At 42.4% G+C, this 14,335-nt stretch overlaps 1 protein-coding gene across 1 annotated transcript; it reads left to right on the plus strand.

The window, feature by feature from the left end:
- Positions 1–7,876: 7,876 nt before the first annotated feature.
- On the plus strand, positions 7,877–11,162 carry LOC110985461 (uncharacterized). The gene has a single exon (XM_022246500.2). The coding sequence runs from the start codon at positions 7,972–7,974 to the stop codon at positions 9,370–9,372; it is 1,401 nt and encodes a 466-aa protein (XP_022102192.2). The 5' UTR covers positions 7,877–7,971; the 3' UTR covers positions 9,373–11,162.
- The last annotated feature ends 3,173 nt before the right edge of the window (positions 11,163–14,335 follow it).

Genomic DNA, 14,335 nt, shown 5'->3' on the forward strand with positions numbered 1-14,335 from the left:
GCAACGTCAGCGGTCGTCCAATGGAAGCCTGTAAATCGTGGCGCGTCCGCCTTTGTGATGAAGTCACTTACGAACCGGATCGCGTCCATGTAGGCTACGTTATTCGAGAGTTGATGTTTGGATGGGCTGAATTCTTTTCTATATATACAGGAACATTCATTTCTGTGTTACGGAAAATAATATTAATTTTTCAAAACTTCCAATTGTCTATGGCTTTGGAAGCCATCTCTCTAGTTTTTGCAGCTGTTCAAAAATCAAAATCTCACGAGTTCTTCCGTGTGTTCCTGTTCCGAGAACAGTGTTCTTGAGTCGTGTTCCCACCGTTCGAGCGCGAAAACAAGAAACCCGTGTCAAGAACAGGCCGCCCGAACTCGACCATTGTGTTTTAACAAAGAATACGGCCGTTTCACAATAGTGCGCCACCAAGAGTTTGCAACGCGTTGGCCAATCACAGTGCGCGAAATTTGTCGACCCAAGGTGTGTTTGGAAAGGGTCAGCAAATTTAGCGCGTTATGATTGGCCAATGTGTTTCAAACTCTTGGTTGTGCGCTATTGTGAGTCGCCCGTATTCCCTTTCAAACGCGCACGTTGGCGCGCTGTGTGTTGTAGTCTGGTTCCCTGACTTGACGATTCCTTTGACGTCATCGGTCAGTTTCATTTTGTGTGCTGATATAATGTTCATTTTGCATACACATGGGGTTGCACTACACTAAAAAAAATGGCTGTAAATGGCGATTTCTTCGCTGTTGGTTATGGAAACAAAATAAAATAAAATGAATGCGCACCCATAGAATACAGTGCAAAGCCGGAGAGAAATAGCACTGCCTGGTGAGACTCAGGAAGAGGTTGGCCTCTCGTTTTTCACAAGAAATTCAAGATTATGGTAAGAAAACACCCCCAAATCGTAGCAAAACTATGCGCTCAGGTCTGAATATTGTAGCCACCCGCCTCTGCAAAATAGGCCCAAATCATGTGGCTTTTGTGAACGAAATGATCCTAGTTTTAGAAGCCACAAGCCCCTATTTCGTGATCGATATATATTAATTTTTTTAAACACTCCAGATTATGGCACCTCTTATTGTAATTAACCTGGGCGACCACAAAACATTAATGAGCTCGGGCGTAGAACTATAGCCATTTAAGTGGAATACATCCGGGGCATGTTTAGGGATCTGAATCTTTGTCAGTGACCTAAACGCTTGTTAGCTTCACCCATTTACACGGGTTTTGGTGTCAGTAAATAAACAACAGATTACTACGGAAGCATACCGAGGACGTGACCAACAAAATTTGTTGCCGAACTAATTCACCTGGGCGGATTACTACTCCAAAATGATAATTCTCCCGAGCTGTATAGTAATCCGCCCGTCTGTCCACCTGAACAGGACGTTCATTCCTCTCCCTTTCAGCAACTTCAGTTACGTGAATCATTCGCGTGCGGTTGATACTATATACAGCATGATCGACATTGCTTTATTGACCCATGTGATTCTACCTCTATGATTGGTCATATCATTGCTCTCTGGCCGTCTCTGTTGGTCACGATACTCGAACACTCGATACAGCGTAGAATCAAATAAATCAGATCATGCATCCAGATTATTAATCCGATAATAATAATAATAATAACACATTTCTTATATAGCGCATCACATAGCACATCTCGATGCGCTTCACGGTAGTATTATGAAATAAAGCAATTAATGAAACAGGTAAGTTTTAAGTAGTGACTTAAATTCGTTTTCATTTTTGACAGTTCTGATATGGTGTGGGAGAGAGTTCCACAGCGATGGTGATGCATACTTGAATGAACGATATCCATAAGTCTTAGTGCGAATGACAGGTGTACTGAGCAGCAATGGATGCGTTCGTTTAGATTCCCTGAACACACCAGTGTTACACTCAAGGGAGGCCTCAAAATGAGGCTTATCGAACGCTGCAGTGTGTTTTCCAAGGCATTCTGGGAAAAAGGTCAAGTCCCCGCCTCGTTCCATCAGGGTGCAGTGTCCCAATTCAAGGAAAATTCTCCGCCAGGACGAGGCGCAGAAAAAGTACCCCCCAGAGATTGTTTCGAAAAGAGGGGTCTGTTTGGGCCAAGAAATGGTGGAATTGTGTCAGTATGGCCCAGGATCATCTCTGTGGATTCAGGGGCACCCATCTGGGGGCAAAGCAGACAAAAATGGGATTGAAAATTAGTCAGAAGAGCCCCCGGAAGGTGAGGGATGTCATTTGAAAAATGGCCGCTGGGAGGGCTTGGCAACATTCACTTTTTGGGGGGTGAGTTTGTTTTGGGCGGATAATTAAAAAAGAACATCAAATGAAATCTGAAGGACCAAACAACACATTGATTTTTGTTTGAGAGGCCTCAGGGACTTCAGTTGCCTGCCATGGGGCTCCAAACTTGGTTGATTTTACACTATTTTCAATGGAGCTTGAATTAGTTCAGTGCACCCATCATGTACGTCCATGCTCGAACAGTCCATCCGTGACGTCATTACACTCGGGCAGCCTCCAGAGACCCGCTCGCCAGCTGGGGTAGTGGTGGCTGTTTAGAGGTTTGGTCTCTAATTTAATTAAATAAAGATAGAAATAATTACCCCTAAAGGAAAAACTTGAGTCTCGGTCTTCTCCGGCCGCTTCTTGACTCGACGAAATAGTGAAGATTTAATATATACAATAATGAATACTAAGGAAATGTGTCCTTCCGCGGGAACAGTCACCGTAAGGAGAAAACACTGCCTAATCAGATCCTATCCCCGCATCTGGACACAAGTTGAACTAAGAAAAATGGCTGCTAGATGAAGTAGTGGACCAGTGACTTGTAGAAGCTCGGCTGCACAGCGAAGGAGTGTGTGTGTGTTCTGCATGCACTAAGCTTTTATACTTCTTTGCTGGAATGAAGAGCCCTACCCTGTCCATTGAATTCAATTATAAAAGCCACAGGTCTGAACAAAGAGGGGGATTAACCGACCTCAAAAAAGCCAGGGCAGGACTGCAGCGCTAAAGCTGTTCAGGAATTCACTACATCAGCCCCCTTCAAGATCGCATGTTGGCAGAAAAAGTGATCGATATTAATTAATAAATAGATATTTACAAAGAGAGTATGTGTACAAAACTTTAATTCAGATGAGAAAAGTCTGTATGTATTTTCTTGGCCAGCGCACACGTCTTCCAGATCTTGTGAACCTCTCTGCCTCTCTTGGTGTATTACTGGATGGAGGTTGTTCTGAAGCTGGCGTCTGGAACTTGGTATCAGTATTAGCGACCTTCAACCTGTCAACACTTACACTACTTTGTTTGCCATTGATGTCCAGAATAAAATATTTATTTTTTCTTTCGATCACCCGATAGGGGCCATCATAGGGAGGTTGGAGTGGCTTTTTAACAGCATCAACACGCAAAAACACATGTGTACATGTAAACAAATCCTTAGGAACTTGACTTTGATGTGCACTAGTTCTAGGTGGTTTTGGTTTAAGCTCCGACATGTAATGACGAAGGCGGTCGACATAACTGGTTGGGTCTAGACTTTCTACATTTTTGACTGGAACGAGTAATTCGCCAGGGAGTCGAAGAGTGGAACCATAAACCAGTTCTGCGGCACTACATCCTAAGTCAGCTTTAAACGATGAGCGAAGACTAAGTAGAATAAGTGGTAATGATTCTGTCCACTTGTTAGGTTCCCTTTGAGCTTTTAATACTGACTTGAGGGTTCGATGAAATCGTTCCACTAATCCGTTTGCAACGGGGTGGTAAGCAGTTGTACGAATGTGTTTGGTGCCAAGAAGGTGCGATAGATGTTTGAAAAGGTTTGACTCAAACTGGCTACCTCTATCAGTTGTTATAGTTGTAGGCACTCCAAATCTGGCTATCCAATTGTCAACAAAGGCTTTTGCGACTGTTTCAGCTACAATATTAGAAATTGGTATTGCCTCAGGCCACCTTGTGAATCGATCTATGTAAGTAAGCAAGTAAGAAAAACCATGAGACGAAGGAAGAGGGCCAACTAAATCTATATGTACTTGGCTAAAACGAGCGTCAGGGGTTGCGAAAGTACCTATCGGTGTCACTGTGTGACTCTGTACTTTTGCACGCTGACATTGAATGCATTGCCTGGTCCAATTCCGAACATCTTGATTAATGGATGGCCATACAAATCTCTCAGTGATTAGACGTTGTGTGGCCCGAATACCTGGATGGGATAGCTCATGTAAAGAGTGAAAAATGTCACGCCTAAATTCTTTTGGAATATACGCACGTAGTCTACCAGTTGATGTATCACAGATAATGGTATTCTGCGATACGAGTATAGGTAGTTCTTCAAAATGAAGACTAGACGATTCGCGAAGCTTTGCTAGTTCTGGATCTGTCTTCTGTTTGATTGCAATTTGGTCAAAATCAATAAAATCGCTGGTTTGACAAACGCAGTGGAAGAAATTGACATCAAACCTTGAAAGTGCGTCAGCGACAACATTTTCTGAGCCTTTTATGTGGCGTACGTCAGTACTGAACTGAGAGATGTAGTCTAAGTGCCGAATTTCTCTCGGTGAGTAGCGATCTGGCTTCGATTTGAATGCATACGTTAGAGGTTTGTGATCAGTCAAGATGAAAAAGTCGCGACCTTCTAAATAATATCTAAAGTGGCGAATTGCTAAATATACAGCCAGCAACTCGCGACCAAACGTACTGTATCTAGTCTCTGCTGGTTGTAAACGTTTAGAGAAAAACGAGATTGGTTTCATCTGACCATCAACGTATTGATTAAGTACACCTCCAACTGCCTTGTTTGATGCGTCCACCATTAAACAAAGAGGAGCGTCTGCAAGTGGGTGAACGAGCAAAGTGTGTTGAGCTAGAGCGGATTTAGCTTTGTCAAAGGCAAGTAACTCTCCTTCCGACAGTTCAATTACTTTGTCCTTTCTTTTACACGAAAGGAGGTCCGTCAATGGTTGTAAAATGTCGGCGCAGTGTGGAATGAAACGCCTGTAAAAATTGATCAATCCCAAAAACTCTCGTAGTTTACGAAGCGAGGTCGGAACAGGAAAGTCTTGTATGACTTCAACTTTACTCTCCAAAGGTCTAATACCGTTGGAGTCGATAGTGTGGCCAAGAAATTCAAGGCTAGAAACACCGAACTCACACTTGCTAGGATTGACAACGACACCATATTCGCGAAGGCGGTCAAAAAGTAGCTTTAGATGTTGCTCATGTTGTTCTGCATCATCACTTGCTATCAGTAAATCATCGATATATGCGTAAACGAAGTCAAGACCATGCAAGACTTGGTCGATGAATCTCTGGAAAGTTTGGGCTGCATTCCTTAAACCAAAGGGCATCCGAATATATTCAAAAAGGCCAAAAGGTGTGATGATGGCCGTTTTAGGAATGTCTTCAGGTGCAATAGGTATTTGATGGTAAGCTTTAACTAGATCAATTTTGCTAAAGATAGTCTTACCATGTAAATTCGTCGAAAAATCGTGGATATGCGGAATAGGGTATCTATCAGGTACCGTAATATTGTTTAAGGCACGATAATCGCCACAAGGCCTCCAATCACCTGATTTTTTGGGCGCCATGTGCAATGGTGAAGACCACTGACTATCTGATGGGCGAATAATTCCTAATTCCAACATATGATCAAATTCGGCTTTTGCTGCTGGCAATTTATTTGCTGCTAGTCGTCTAGGTCGAGCATTGACTGGTTGTCCAGTAGTTTTTATCTGATGAGTGACGTTGTGCTTGATAGAACTTTCCTTATAATTTGGCCTAGTTATTTCTGGATATTGACTGAGCAAGAAAGTGTAAGCATTGTCACTGTTAGGCATAGCGAATACTGGGCCTGGTGAGTTTACAGACGTTACATTGCCGTTAACAGTGAGATTAGTCTGTGAATCAATCAATCGGCGGTTTTTAACATCTACCACTAGAGAAAAATGTCTAAGAAAATCGGCGCCAATAATCGGCACAGGTACAGCGGCGATAAAGAAAATCCATTTTAAATCGCGCCTTAATCCGAAATTCAGTGTCATAGATCTCTCTCCGTAAGTGGTGATGAGGGTCTTATTAACCGCTTGCAATGTATACGAACTACTGTTGCGCTTATCACTATTGGTTGGTGGAATAACACTAACTTCAGCGCCAGTGTCAACAAGAAATCTGGTACCAGTAATTTTGTCTGTAACATAGAATAGACGACTTTTTGTTTTGCCAGTCGAACCCGCCCTGACACCAGGGCAGTCACGAACATCACGTGATGGCTAAACGAACGCTCTCGTGTAAGTTTGACTTACACGTGTAAGCTAATCGAACGCACCCTATGAGTGGGACACATGAGAGCGCGTAAAATTGATCGCGTTTAGTGTGTATTACGCCTACACTGCACGGACGTATATCAAACAAATGGACTCAGCGCAATGCCCTTAAGACCATTGAATCCAATATTGACCATTTTACCGAGCCGAATACAAGCTTGCCCGGCAATTCCCACTCCTTTTTCTCCCTGGCGTCAATAGGTACAATGGCAAGTGACCCATTCAGCTCATTTGTATCCGGCTCGGTAAAATGGCCGCTGTGTGGCTTCTATTTCACACAACTTGAAGTTAAAGGCGTTGCGAGCCAGATTTGTTATAAATATACGTCTGTGCTACACTGCCGATTGTACACAATGTGGTCTCAAATTACATTCACTCTTTTACTCTTTCGTGCTGCAGCCTGTTCGTTTTAATGAAGCAACTGCGTTCTTGACATGGCCAAGATTAAGTAAAAAGAGGATTTTCTACAATCGAAATATAGCTTCATAGAATTCTTCAACCGTTTTTTTTTTCAACTTGAATTCTTCAACTGTACGTGAATACCCTTTACCGAGGGATGAATTTAGGCCGTTTTCCAATACTCAACTTCGGCTCCGTACCGTCTCAGGCTTCAACTGTTTTTTTACTAGCTGACTTTGAAGCTGTAAGCGCAGTAATCAGTCTAATAGTGCCACAGAACATCAAATAAGTTGCAACTGAAGAAAGCCACAAGCTACAGTAATCCAATGTAATCTAAACGCTTCAGGCCCACAGTCGGGGATTGGTTTTTGGAACGAAGCCTAAGACGGAGAAGAAGTTGAGTATTGGAAAACGGCCTTATACAGTAGTTTTGAGTTCAGTCGGGCGCCGCGAAGATCACGAAATGTTGACGTAGTTTTAGATGCAGTCTGAAAGGTCAGTGTACTACTAAGTCTGTGATTCGAACAGCAGGTAACCCGCACTGCCTTGCTCGTCAGTAGCATTATTGGCCCTTCCTGGTGCTCGTAGGGGGCAGAGGGGACAGGCGAACAGCCCCTAGAGACCAAGGACTGGATGCACCAATTTTAACTCCCGTGCTATATTAGTATATATTCGCTATGAGCAAGTCCAAAAGGCTATGCATAATCATAGAGCTATGTAATTAAAACGCTTTCTATGGCAGGTTAGAAATCACAATACAAGGTGTGAGTACGCAGAACAATTATCATGTACGTGTACATGTACAGTACAACTTCTTGGCATATTGGTTGGCAATAGCTATGGTAACCTGTGGAAGCTCTTTCGGGGTTTACGACTTATCAGTAGTTTTTTTTATTGTTCCTATCTCGGTGGGAAAACTAATACACAGAGGTAAAAAATAATCAAAAGGAACAGTGTGAGTAAAATACTCGTGATCTTAACTGGAATGATTTCTTTACGCATATATCCTTTATGGCCTTATTTTTCCGAGAACTGAAGCTAAATTTGGGGATATACACGCTTTGAGGGGAGGGAATGGTCGCTATTACACTGTTGACCTTATCTCACATTTATTCATCAAAAAAAGAAAAATGTCACGCCCTACCGCCCTGCCGGGGCGATGCACAACAACACAAGGACGCGTGTTTCTATTGGTTCCTTCCTGATACGTGTAAGCAAACGCGTGTGTCAGTGTTCCGTCGTATGCAGTAGGTCACTGGCTATGGGGAACGAAAGGCGTGCGCCGTCACCGGGTGCGTACATAACTTGGCTGTATTGTGAACGTATGTGGCGTTGGGCCCGAGCTACAACCTTGCATTGCAAAATGCTGTCGAAACACTGGTCTGTTATTTCTCTTCTTTTCAATATTGTTGCTGTTGTAGTACTGATTTACACTTTCAATGATGGTCGACCGTTTCCCTTCAGCGAAAACAGTCTAATCTTTAATGAGTGCCGATCGTCAGCGAACATCCAAGGGACTACAGGCAGAATTTACGGGCTCAAACAAGTCAGGACTTTCAACGGGAAAAGGGCACTATCGTCAGCGAATTCCTGTAAGCCGTTCAGCACCAAACCAGGCCGAAAATGCGATCGGTGGATTGTGGTGACGACAATTTACCCAGAAACACCAATTCTCCATAAAATCAGCTCGCTTTCTGGATGGTGCATGGTTGTCGTGGCTGACAAGAAGGGGCCGGTATCCATGAACATTAATAATGTGGATTATCTAGATGTTGTCCAGCAGGAAAGTTGCGGCTACCATATATGCCGACTACTGCCGTGGAATCACTTCGGTCGGAAGAATATCGGTTATTTATACGCCATCGAACATGGTGCCAAGATGATCTATGACACGGACGACGACAACGAGCCTCTCCTCAATGTGGTACCGGCATTTGACAACGTTGGTTATTCCCATCACGTGAAGATACAGAGCCATCTCTGGAACCCGTACCCTCGGTTTGGCACCAACACCAAAATATGGCCCAGGGGCTTTCCTCTTGGTCACATAACAGATGCCACCACCAAGAAGGAAACTGTGTATGGCAAGGCAACGGGAAACCAAGTGGGGGTGGTTCAGTACTTGGCACAACACGACCCCGACGTGGACGCCATTTACCGTCTGACTAATGAGCTCCCGTATGAATTCAACCCCTCGGCTCGACGATACGTGGTACCCGAGCAGGTCCTTTCCCCGTACAACGCTCAGACTACTTTGCACGCCTACGACGCTTTCTGGGGTATGCTGCTGCCGGTCACCGTCCACGGACGGGTGTCCGATATCTGGCGGAGCTACTTCACCCAGCGACTGATGTGGGACATCGGTAAACGACTGGCATTCCACTCTCCGTTCGTGGTGCAGAAGCGTAACCCCCACAACTACATGGCCGACTTTGACAGTGAGATGGACCTATATTACAAAGCCGAAAACCTGGTGGAATTCTTACTCCGATTCACAACAGAATCCCCCACAACCCTGCCACAGAAATTGTTAGACCTGGCGATCAAACTATACGAGTATGAGTTCATTGGAGCAGGTGATGTATCTCTGACAGAAGCCTGGATTCAGGACCTCCAGTGTCTTGGCTACACATTCCCTGCCCTAACTAAAACGTCGAACTAGTTAGCATACATTATAAGACATCATCAACCACCTGTCTTTCCCATTTAGCTATGCCTGTCCACCTGTCCTGTAGAGGTAAAACATTTTGTATTCACAGGCAGTTTTTCGTGCTCAAAATGTACAGCCCCCCCTCCACTTGAACTTTACATTTCAATCCAAATTAGTGGGTTGGATGCGAATCTGGGCTAAGATAGCTTTACACCCGTTTCAAACATTCAGCACAGTGCGCAGGCTGGGCAGACAGGCGGTTCAAATCTTTCTCGATAGGGACAAGGTATATTTTTCAATAGACATTTATGCATATGACGTCACGTTAGAGGGCATTTCTCTTTTCCTCTAGGATAGGCTTAAGTAAACCCTTTGTGTGTTCATTGCAATAAAACTAAAAATAACAAAGAATAGCTTCTGACTCCGCCTTAACCCATAAGGTCTATTCCAGATGGAACCCTGACCCACTATTTTTTCTTGGCGGCGAGTATATGAACTTGTATGTATTCTTGACGATGTGATTGGTTGAAATTAATTTTAAAACTGCAGTGCCTTCAGATTGAGGATTGTATAGCTTTGTCTTAGAAGCTTTGATTGTAGTCCAATATTTAAGGCTGGTATTTTAATTTCAGGGTTTTTCAGATGATGTTGAAATTTGTGCCCGAAAAGATATTTCACATTTGCCTAATGGAAAGAAAATTTTATGAGATGGCACATGCAATTTAACATTCTTTGATGTGAACACGTGAAATTATTGTACGCGTACGCATAAACATTCATGTTGTTTAATGGCAGATATCAGACGGACAGATAAGTGAACATTTTCACCATTTCACTTTTGTTTTTAAGTTTGAAAATGCTTTCGGGTACTTTGCCTCATTTCATATTAAACAGAAACATTCCATGTTGAAATGAACAAAATTCCTTGCAGTTAACCATGTTTTTTAATATTTTCATGGCAAGGCAAAAGTAATGAAAACCAGCTTTAGAAAAGGGCTCATTCTGCAGGCGGTTTATGGGTTTAATTATACCTCCAAAGCAGGCCAATTGCAGAAAGAAAGTGCTTACGTTCACAAACAGGTGTTCAAATTAATTTTGTGCAAATGCTTTTAGTTTCGTTCATATACTGGGGTTTCATTTTCACAAATGTTGCATTCACTTTTGTTTTCGTAGACACAAGTGTTTCCGTTATATTTCATTTATAATCATTCAGTACTCCACTTTCATCAATAGTAAGTTTCACTTTTGCTGACATTCAGGAATTAGTGCAATATGTCGGGTTCACCGAAGCGCAAAGAATGTTTCATTTCTGTGGCGTTTTGTTTATACTAAATGTATCTCATATTTTTAACTTTACGTGTGATATGAATTATCTTAGAAGACGTTGCCAGTGACGTAACTAAAAGGGGCACGTGACTCCATCGAGGGCCTGTGCCCCCTCCCCTGAACACAACCTATGTACATGTACATATACAAGTTGTTGTTCATCAGCTTTCGGTGCCCCCTTCATAATCGGGCCGCGGCCGCTGCTTATGGGTAGACTTGGCACGCGCGTCCTTGTGACCTCGAACGCGCTTGATTTGGGGCATGAGTTGTTGAAATGTCGAACTGGCTCGTTCCTAGGTTTCAGTGTACTGTTATTTTGTACGTACTATCTGGAATGGAATTTAAAATGAAATCTACGCAGCACATTTGCTTATGAATGAACACAGCTACTCTTTATTTTTGTCTACAATTATTCGGACATTTTCAAATAACAAGCTGGCAGAGGTTGGTGTAAAAAATAGTCATCATCAGCTTAACGTTTTTTTTGTTTCCCTGTGCACTTATTCAGTGGTCTTCCTGTTTTCTGTCTTTGGAAAATCCATATATATGTACATGTACCACTGGAACGAATTCTATTAGAAACATGTTTAAAATTTTGGCCACTGCAATCTGTTAAAGTCTTCACCAGTCTCTTCCGAGACATCTGACAAAATTGAATGAGCGAAACAACTCTGAAAATTTAAATAAGCTTCCTTCTCCAAAGATTGCTCAAATAACGAAATACATCTGATGCTTGATTGCCGATATAAGAGATCGTTCAATTTCAAATGAATTTGGATAGGCCTTGAAATAAGCAGAATGTTTTTGAATGAGATTTGGAAAGGCGTACAATGCGTTCTTTGATCGTATCCTTATTTAAGGTCGACAGGACAGTTAAGAATTCTGGCATTATCTAAAATATTTGATTTTATTCTTTCATGAGATTTTCTCGGTGGATGTAAATAAATTTAGAATAAATAAATCTAGAATTAAAAATAGTCACATGCACCTGGGTGCCATTGTGATTGAACAGTTTGCCTCTACCATCTGCAAGTTCAAGATTTGTTATTATCACCAACGTGTTTACAAAAGATAAGCAAACATACATGAAATTGTTTATGTGGGTGCTTCGTATATTGACTGATGCAGAGTTTCAAAATGGCACTGTGGGTTGTACAAATACAGTGCAGCGTACCGTCAAGCACATGCACATTGTCAAAGTCCACAACACCCACACACACAAAAAAAAAACTCTTAAACATCCGCCTGCCCAAAAGTGCAAATGAATCAAGTTGTTGGAATATGCACGCACAAGAATAGCCGTGTCGACACAGCATAGGCCTACAAGCTATCCTTGAAAAATTATGTATTATTTACCCATGTCTGTCATTTCCCGTTGTTAAGGGTGAAGTCGGCCCCGAGCGCCAATTGAAATAATAATATATGTGTTCATGGTTACTACATTGAACACAACTGCCCTCTGCTCTAGACACGCGCCCTTGCACTATCGATCTATATCTATAAAATGGATATGAAACCTACGGTGGCTGATCTCCGCCAGGGCGTTATAACGCCGTAATTTCAGTTTAGCTATTTGTCCAGTATTTCCAAGTGAAGACATCATGCGACTCTCAATATTTTGTCCAAAAAAATGGGAAATAAGATTTTCTTTCTATCGTCGCACCTTCCGTAGCACGACGTTGTTAGCCTTCCTTATGTACGTCTCTAGTTAAGCCCGAAATGGGATATACTCATGCAGTTGAAAAGGCGGCTTATGTAACATACACTAATTTAGAATTTTTCACATTTCGGGGAATTTTATCACGACAGTTTCACATAACCATGCTGCCGAAGAATCGATGAATTTGAGTACAGAGCCAGCCACGTTCCATAAATAAAATATTTCATCTTTGGAAGAATACACTTGTAATTGTCCTTGTTTTTCTTGCTGGATACCTAAGGGAGGATCGGACCTAAATATTCGGAGGAGGGGACTCTTGGGGAAAGTCTGGCATTTTTAGTTCTTAGTAGTGAGGTTACATGAGGCTCTTCACGCTTTCGAAAGGGAAATAAAATATAGACCAAATATTTGTAAATACACATATTTCTCCTTTTTGGGGGGAGTATTACCCCCCCCCCCCCATTCGCCCAATCTGCCCCATCAGACAGCTTACTTATTTCGTTCGATTAAGGGACATGTCTTGCGTTGAACTCAAGGTAAGCCCAATACACGTTCGTGACTCTGCATAAACTGCGGCATAGTACGTGTCCATTTATAACGCCCTCTTGCGTCATGTCAGTTTCACGAGTCGACGTGAAAAACAGCGCGCTTGGGCCATATTGCCGTTCCACAAATGTGATTCGTTTCGCTGACAGCACGGGTTCCTCTTCCAAGTATCACAAACTCGGGTTTGTTTTGATTTAAGTCTTTTTTTTTACTTTCGCGTTTTACTTTTTACTTTGAAATATTTGATTTTAGTGTCTTCTTCGAATTGGCACAAAGAAAGCAGGAGTAACTTGAAAGCACACGGTTGTAGTAATCTGCATTTTTTCGTTGATAACCCATTTCGAGTGTCCTTAAAGTTTATTTGACAAAATGTTTTCCTGCTCAAGTAAAATCATTGCTTCGATTTATACATTTCCGTTGTATCATAATAATTGTGTTGTTGTTTTCGAATGGCTGTATCGAATTGAGTGAAATATATCAAGGCAGGATATCCTGCTCCTACCTACACCTGGGCATAATGCACACGCATCCTCTACTCGTGTTAACCGGAGTAACCGCACGAACGTTCCCAAAAAAATGTCCGTGATTTCGCAACGTTATTGCGTTATTTTGCAATATTACTGTTCCCACGAATTCCGTGGGCAATTCCGTCATTCAGTTTGGCAATACCACCGTTCCATTCGGCACTCTCACCATTCCATTCGGCGCTCTCACCATTCCATTCGGCACTCTCACCATTCCATTCGACAATGCCATCATTCCGGCATTCGGCAATTTCGCCAATCTGTTATGAGCTTCATAACGAGGTGACGAAATTGCCGAATGGAATGACGAACTTGGAGCGAAGGACGAAAACGCGCAATACTGCTGTTTTCGCTGAATGAAAAGAGGTGAACGCAAAACAAAGAGTTGAAATTGCCGAACAAAACTGCAAAATTACCGATTGAATGATGAAATTGACAAATTTAATGATGATATCGCCTATTTAAATTGATACAACTACGAAACTGAGTGATGAGATTACCAAGCAGAATGGTACAATGCAACGCAAAAGGGTGAAAGTGCCCTAAGAAATGATAAGAGTGCCAAACTGAAAGATAGAAGTGCTAAAATAGAATGATAAAAAGACTAATTGAATGATGGTATTGCCGAATGGAATGAAGGAATTGCCGAATGTAATGGTAAAAATGCTGAATTTAAGTACGGAATTGCCGAATGGCATGAAATGGTGAAATGGCGAATGGAATGACGGAATTGCCTAATGGCATAGTAAAATGCCAATTGGAATGACAGAATTGCCTAATGGAATGGTGAGAGTGCCGAATGGAACGACGGAATTGCCAAATGGCATGGTAAAATGCCGAATGGAACGACGGAATTGCGGAATGGAATGGTGAGAGTGTCGAATGGAACGACGGAATTGCGGAATGGAATGGTGAGAGT

This window comes from Acanthaster planci, linkage group LG09 (genome assembly GCF_054643075.1).
Source record: "Acanthaster planci isolate LZ-2023a linkage group LG09, COTS_SCS, whole genome shotgun sequence".
In the NCBI taxonomy this organism is placed as follows: domain Eukaryota; kingdom Metazoa; phylum Echinodermata; class Asteroidea; order Valvatida; family Acanthasteridae; genus Acanthaster; species Acanthaster planci.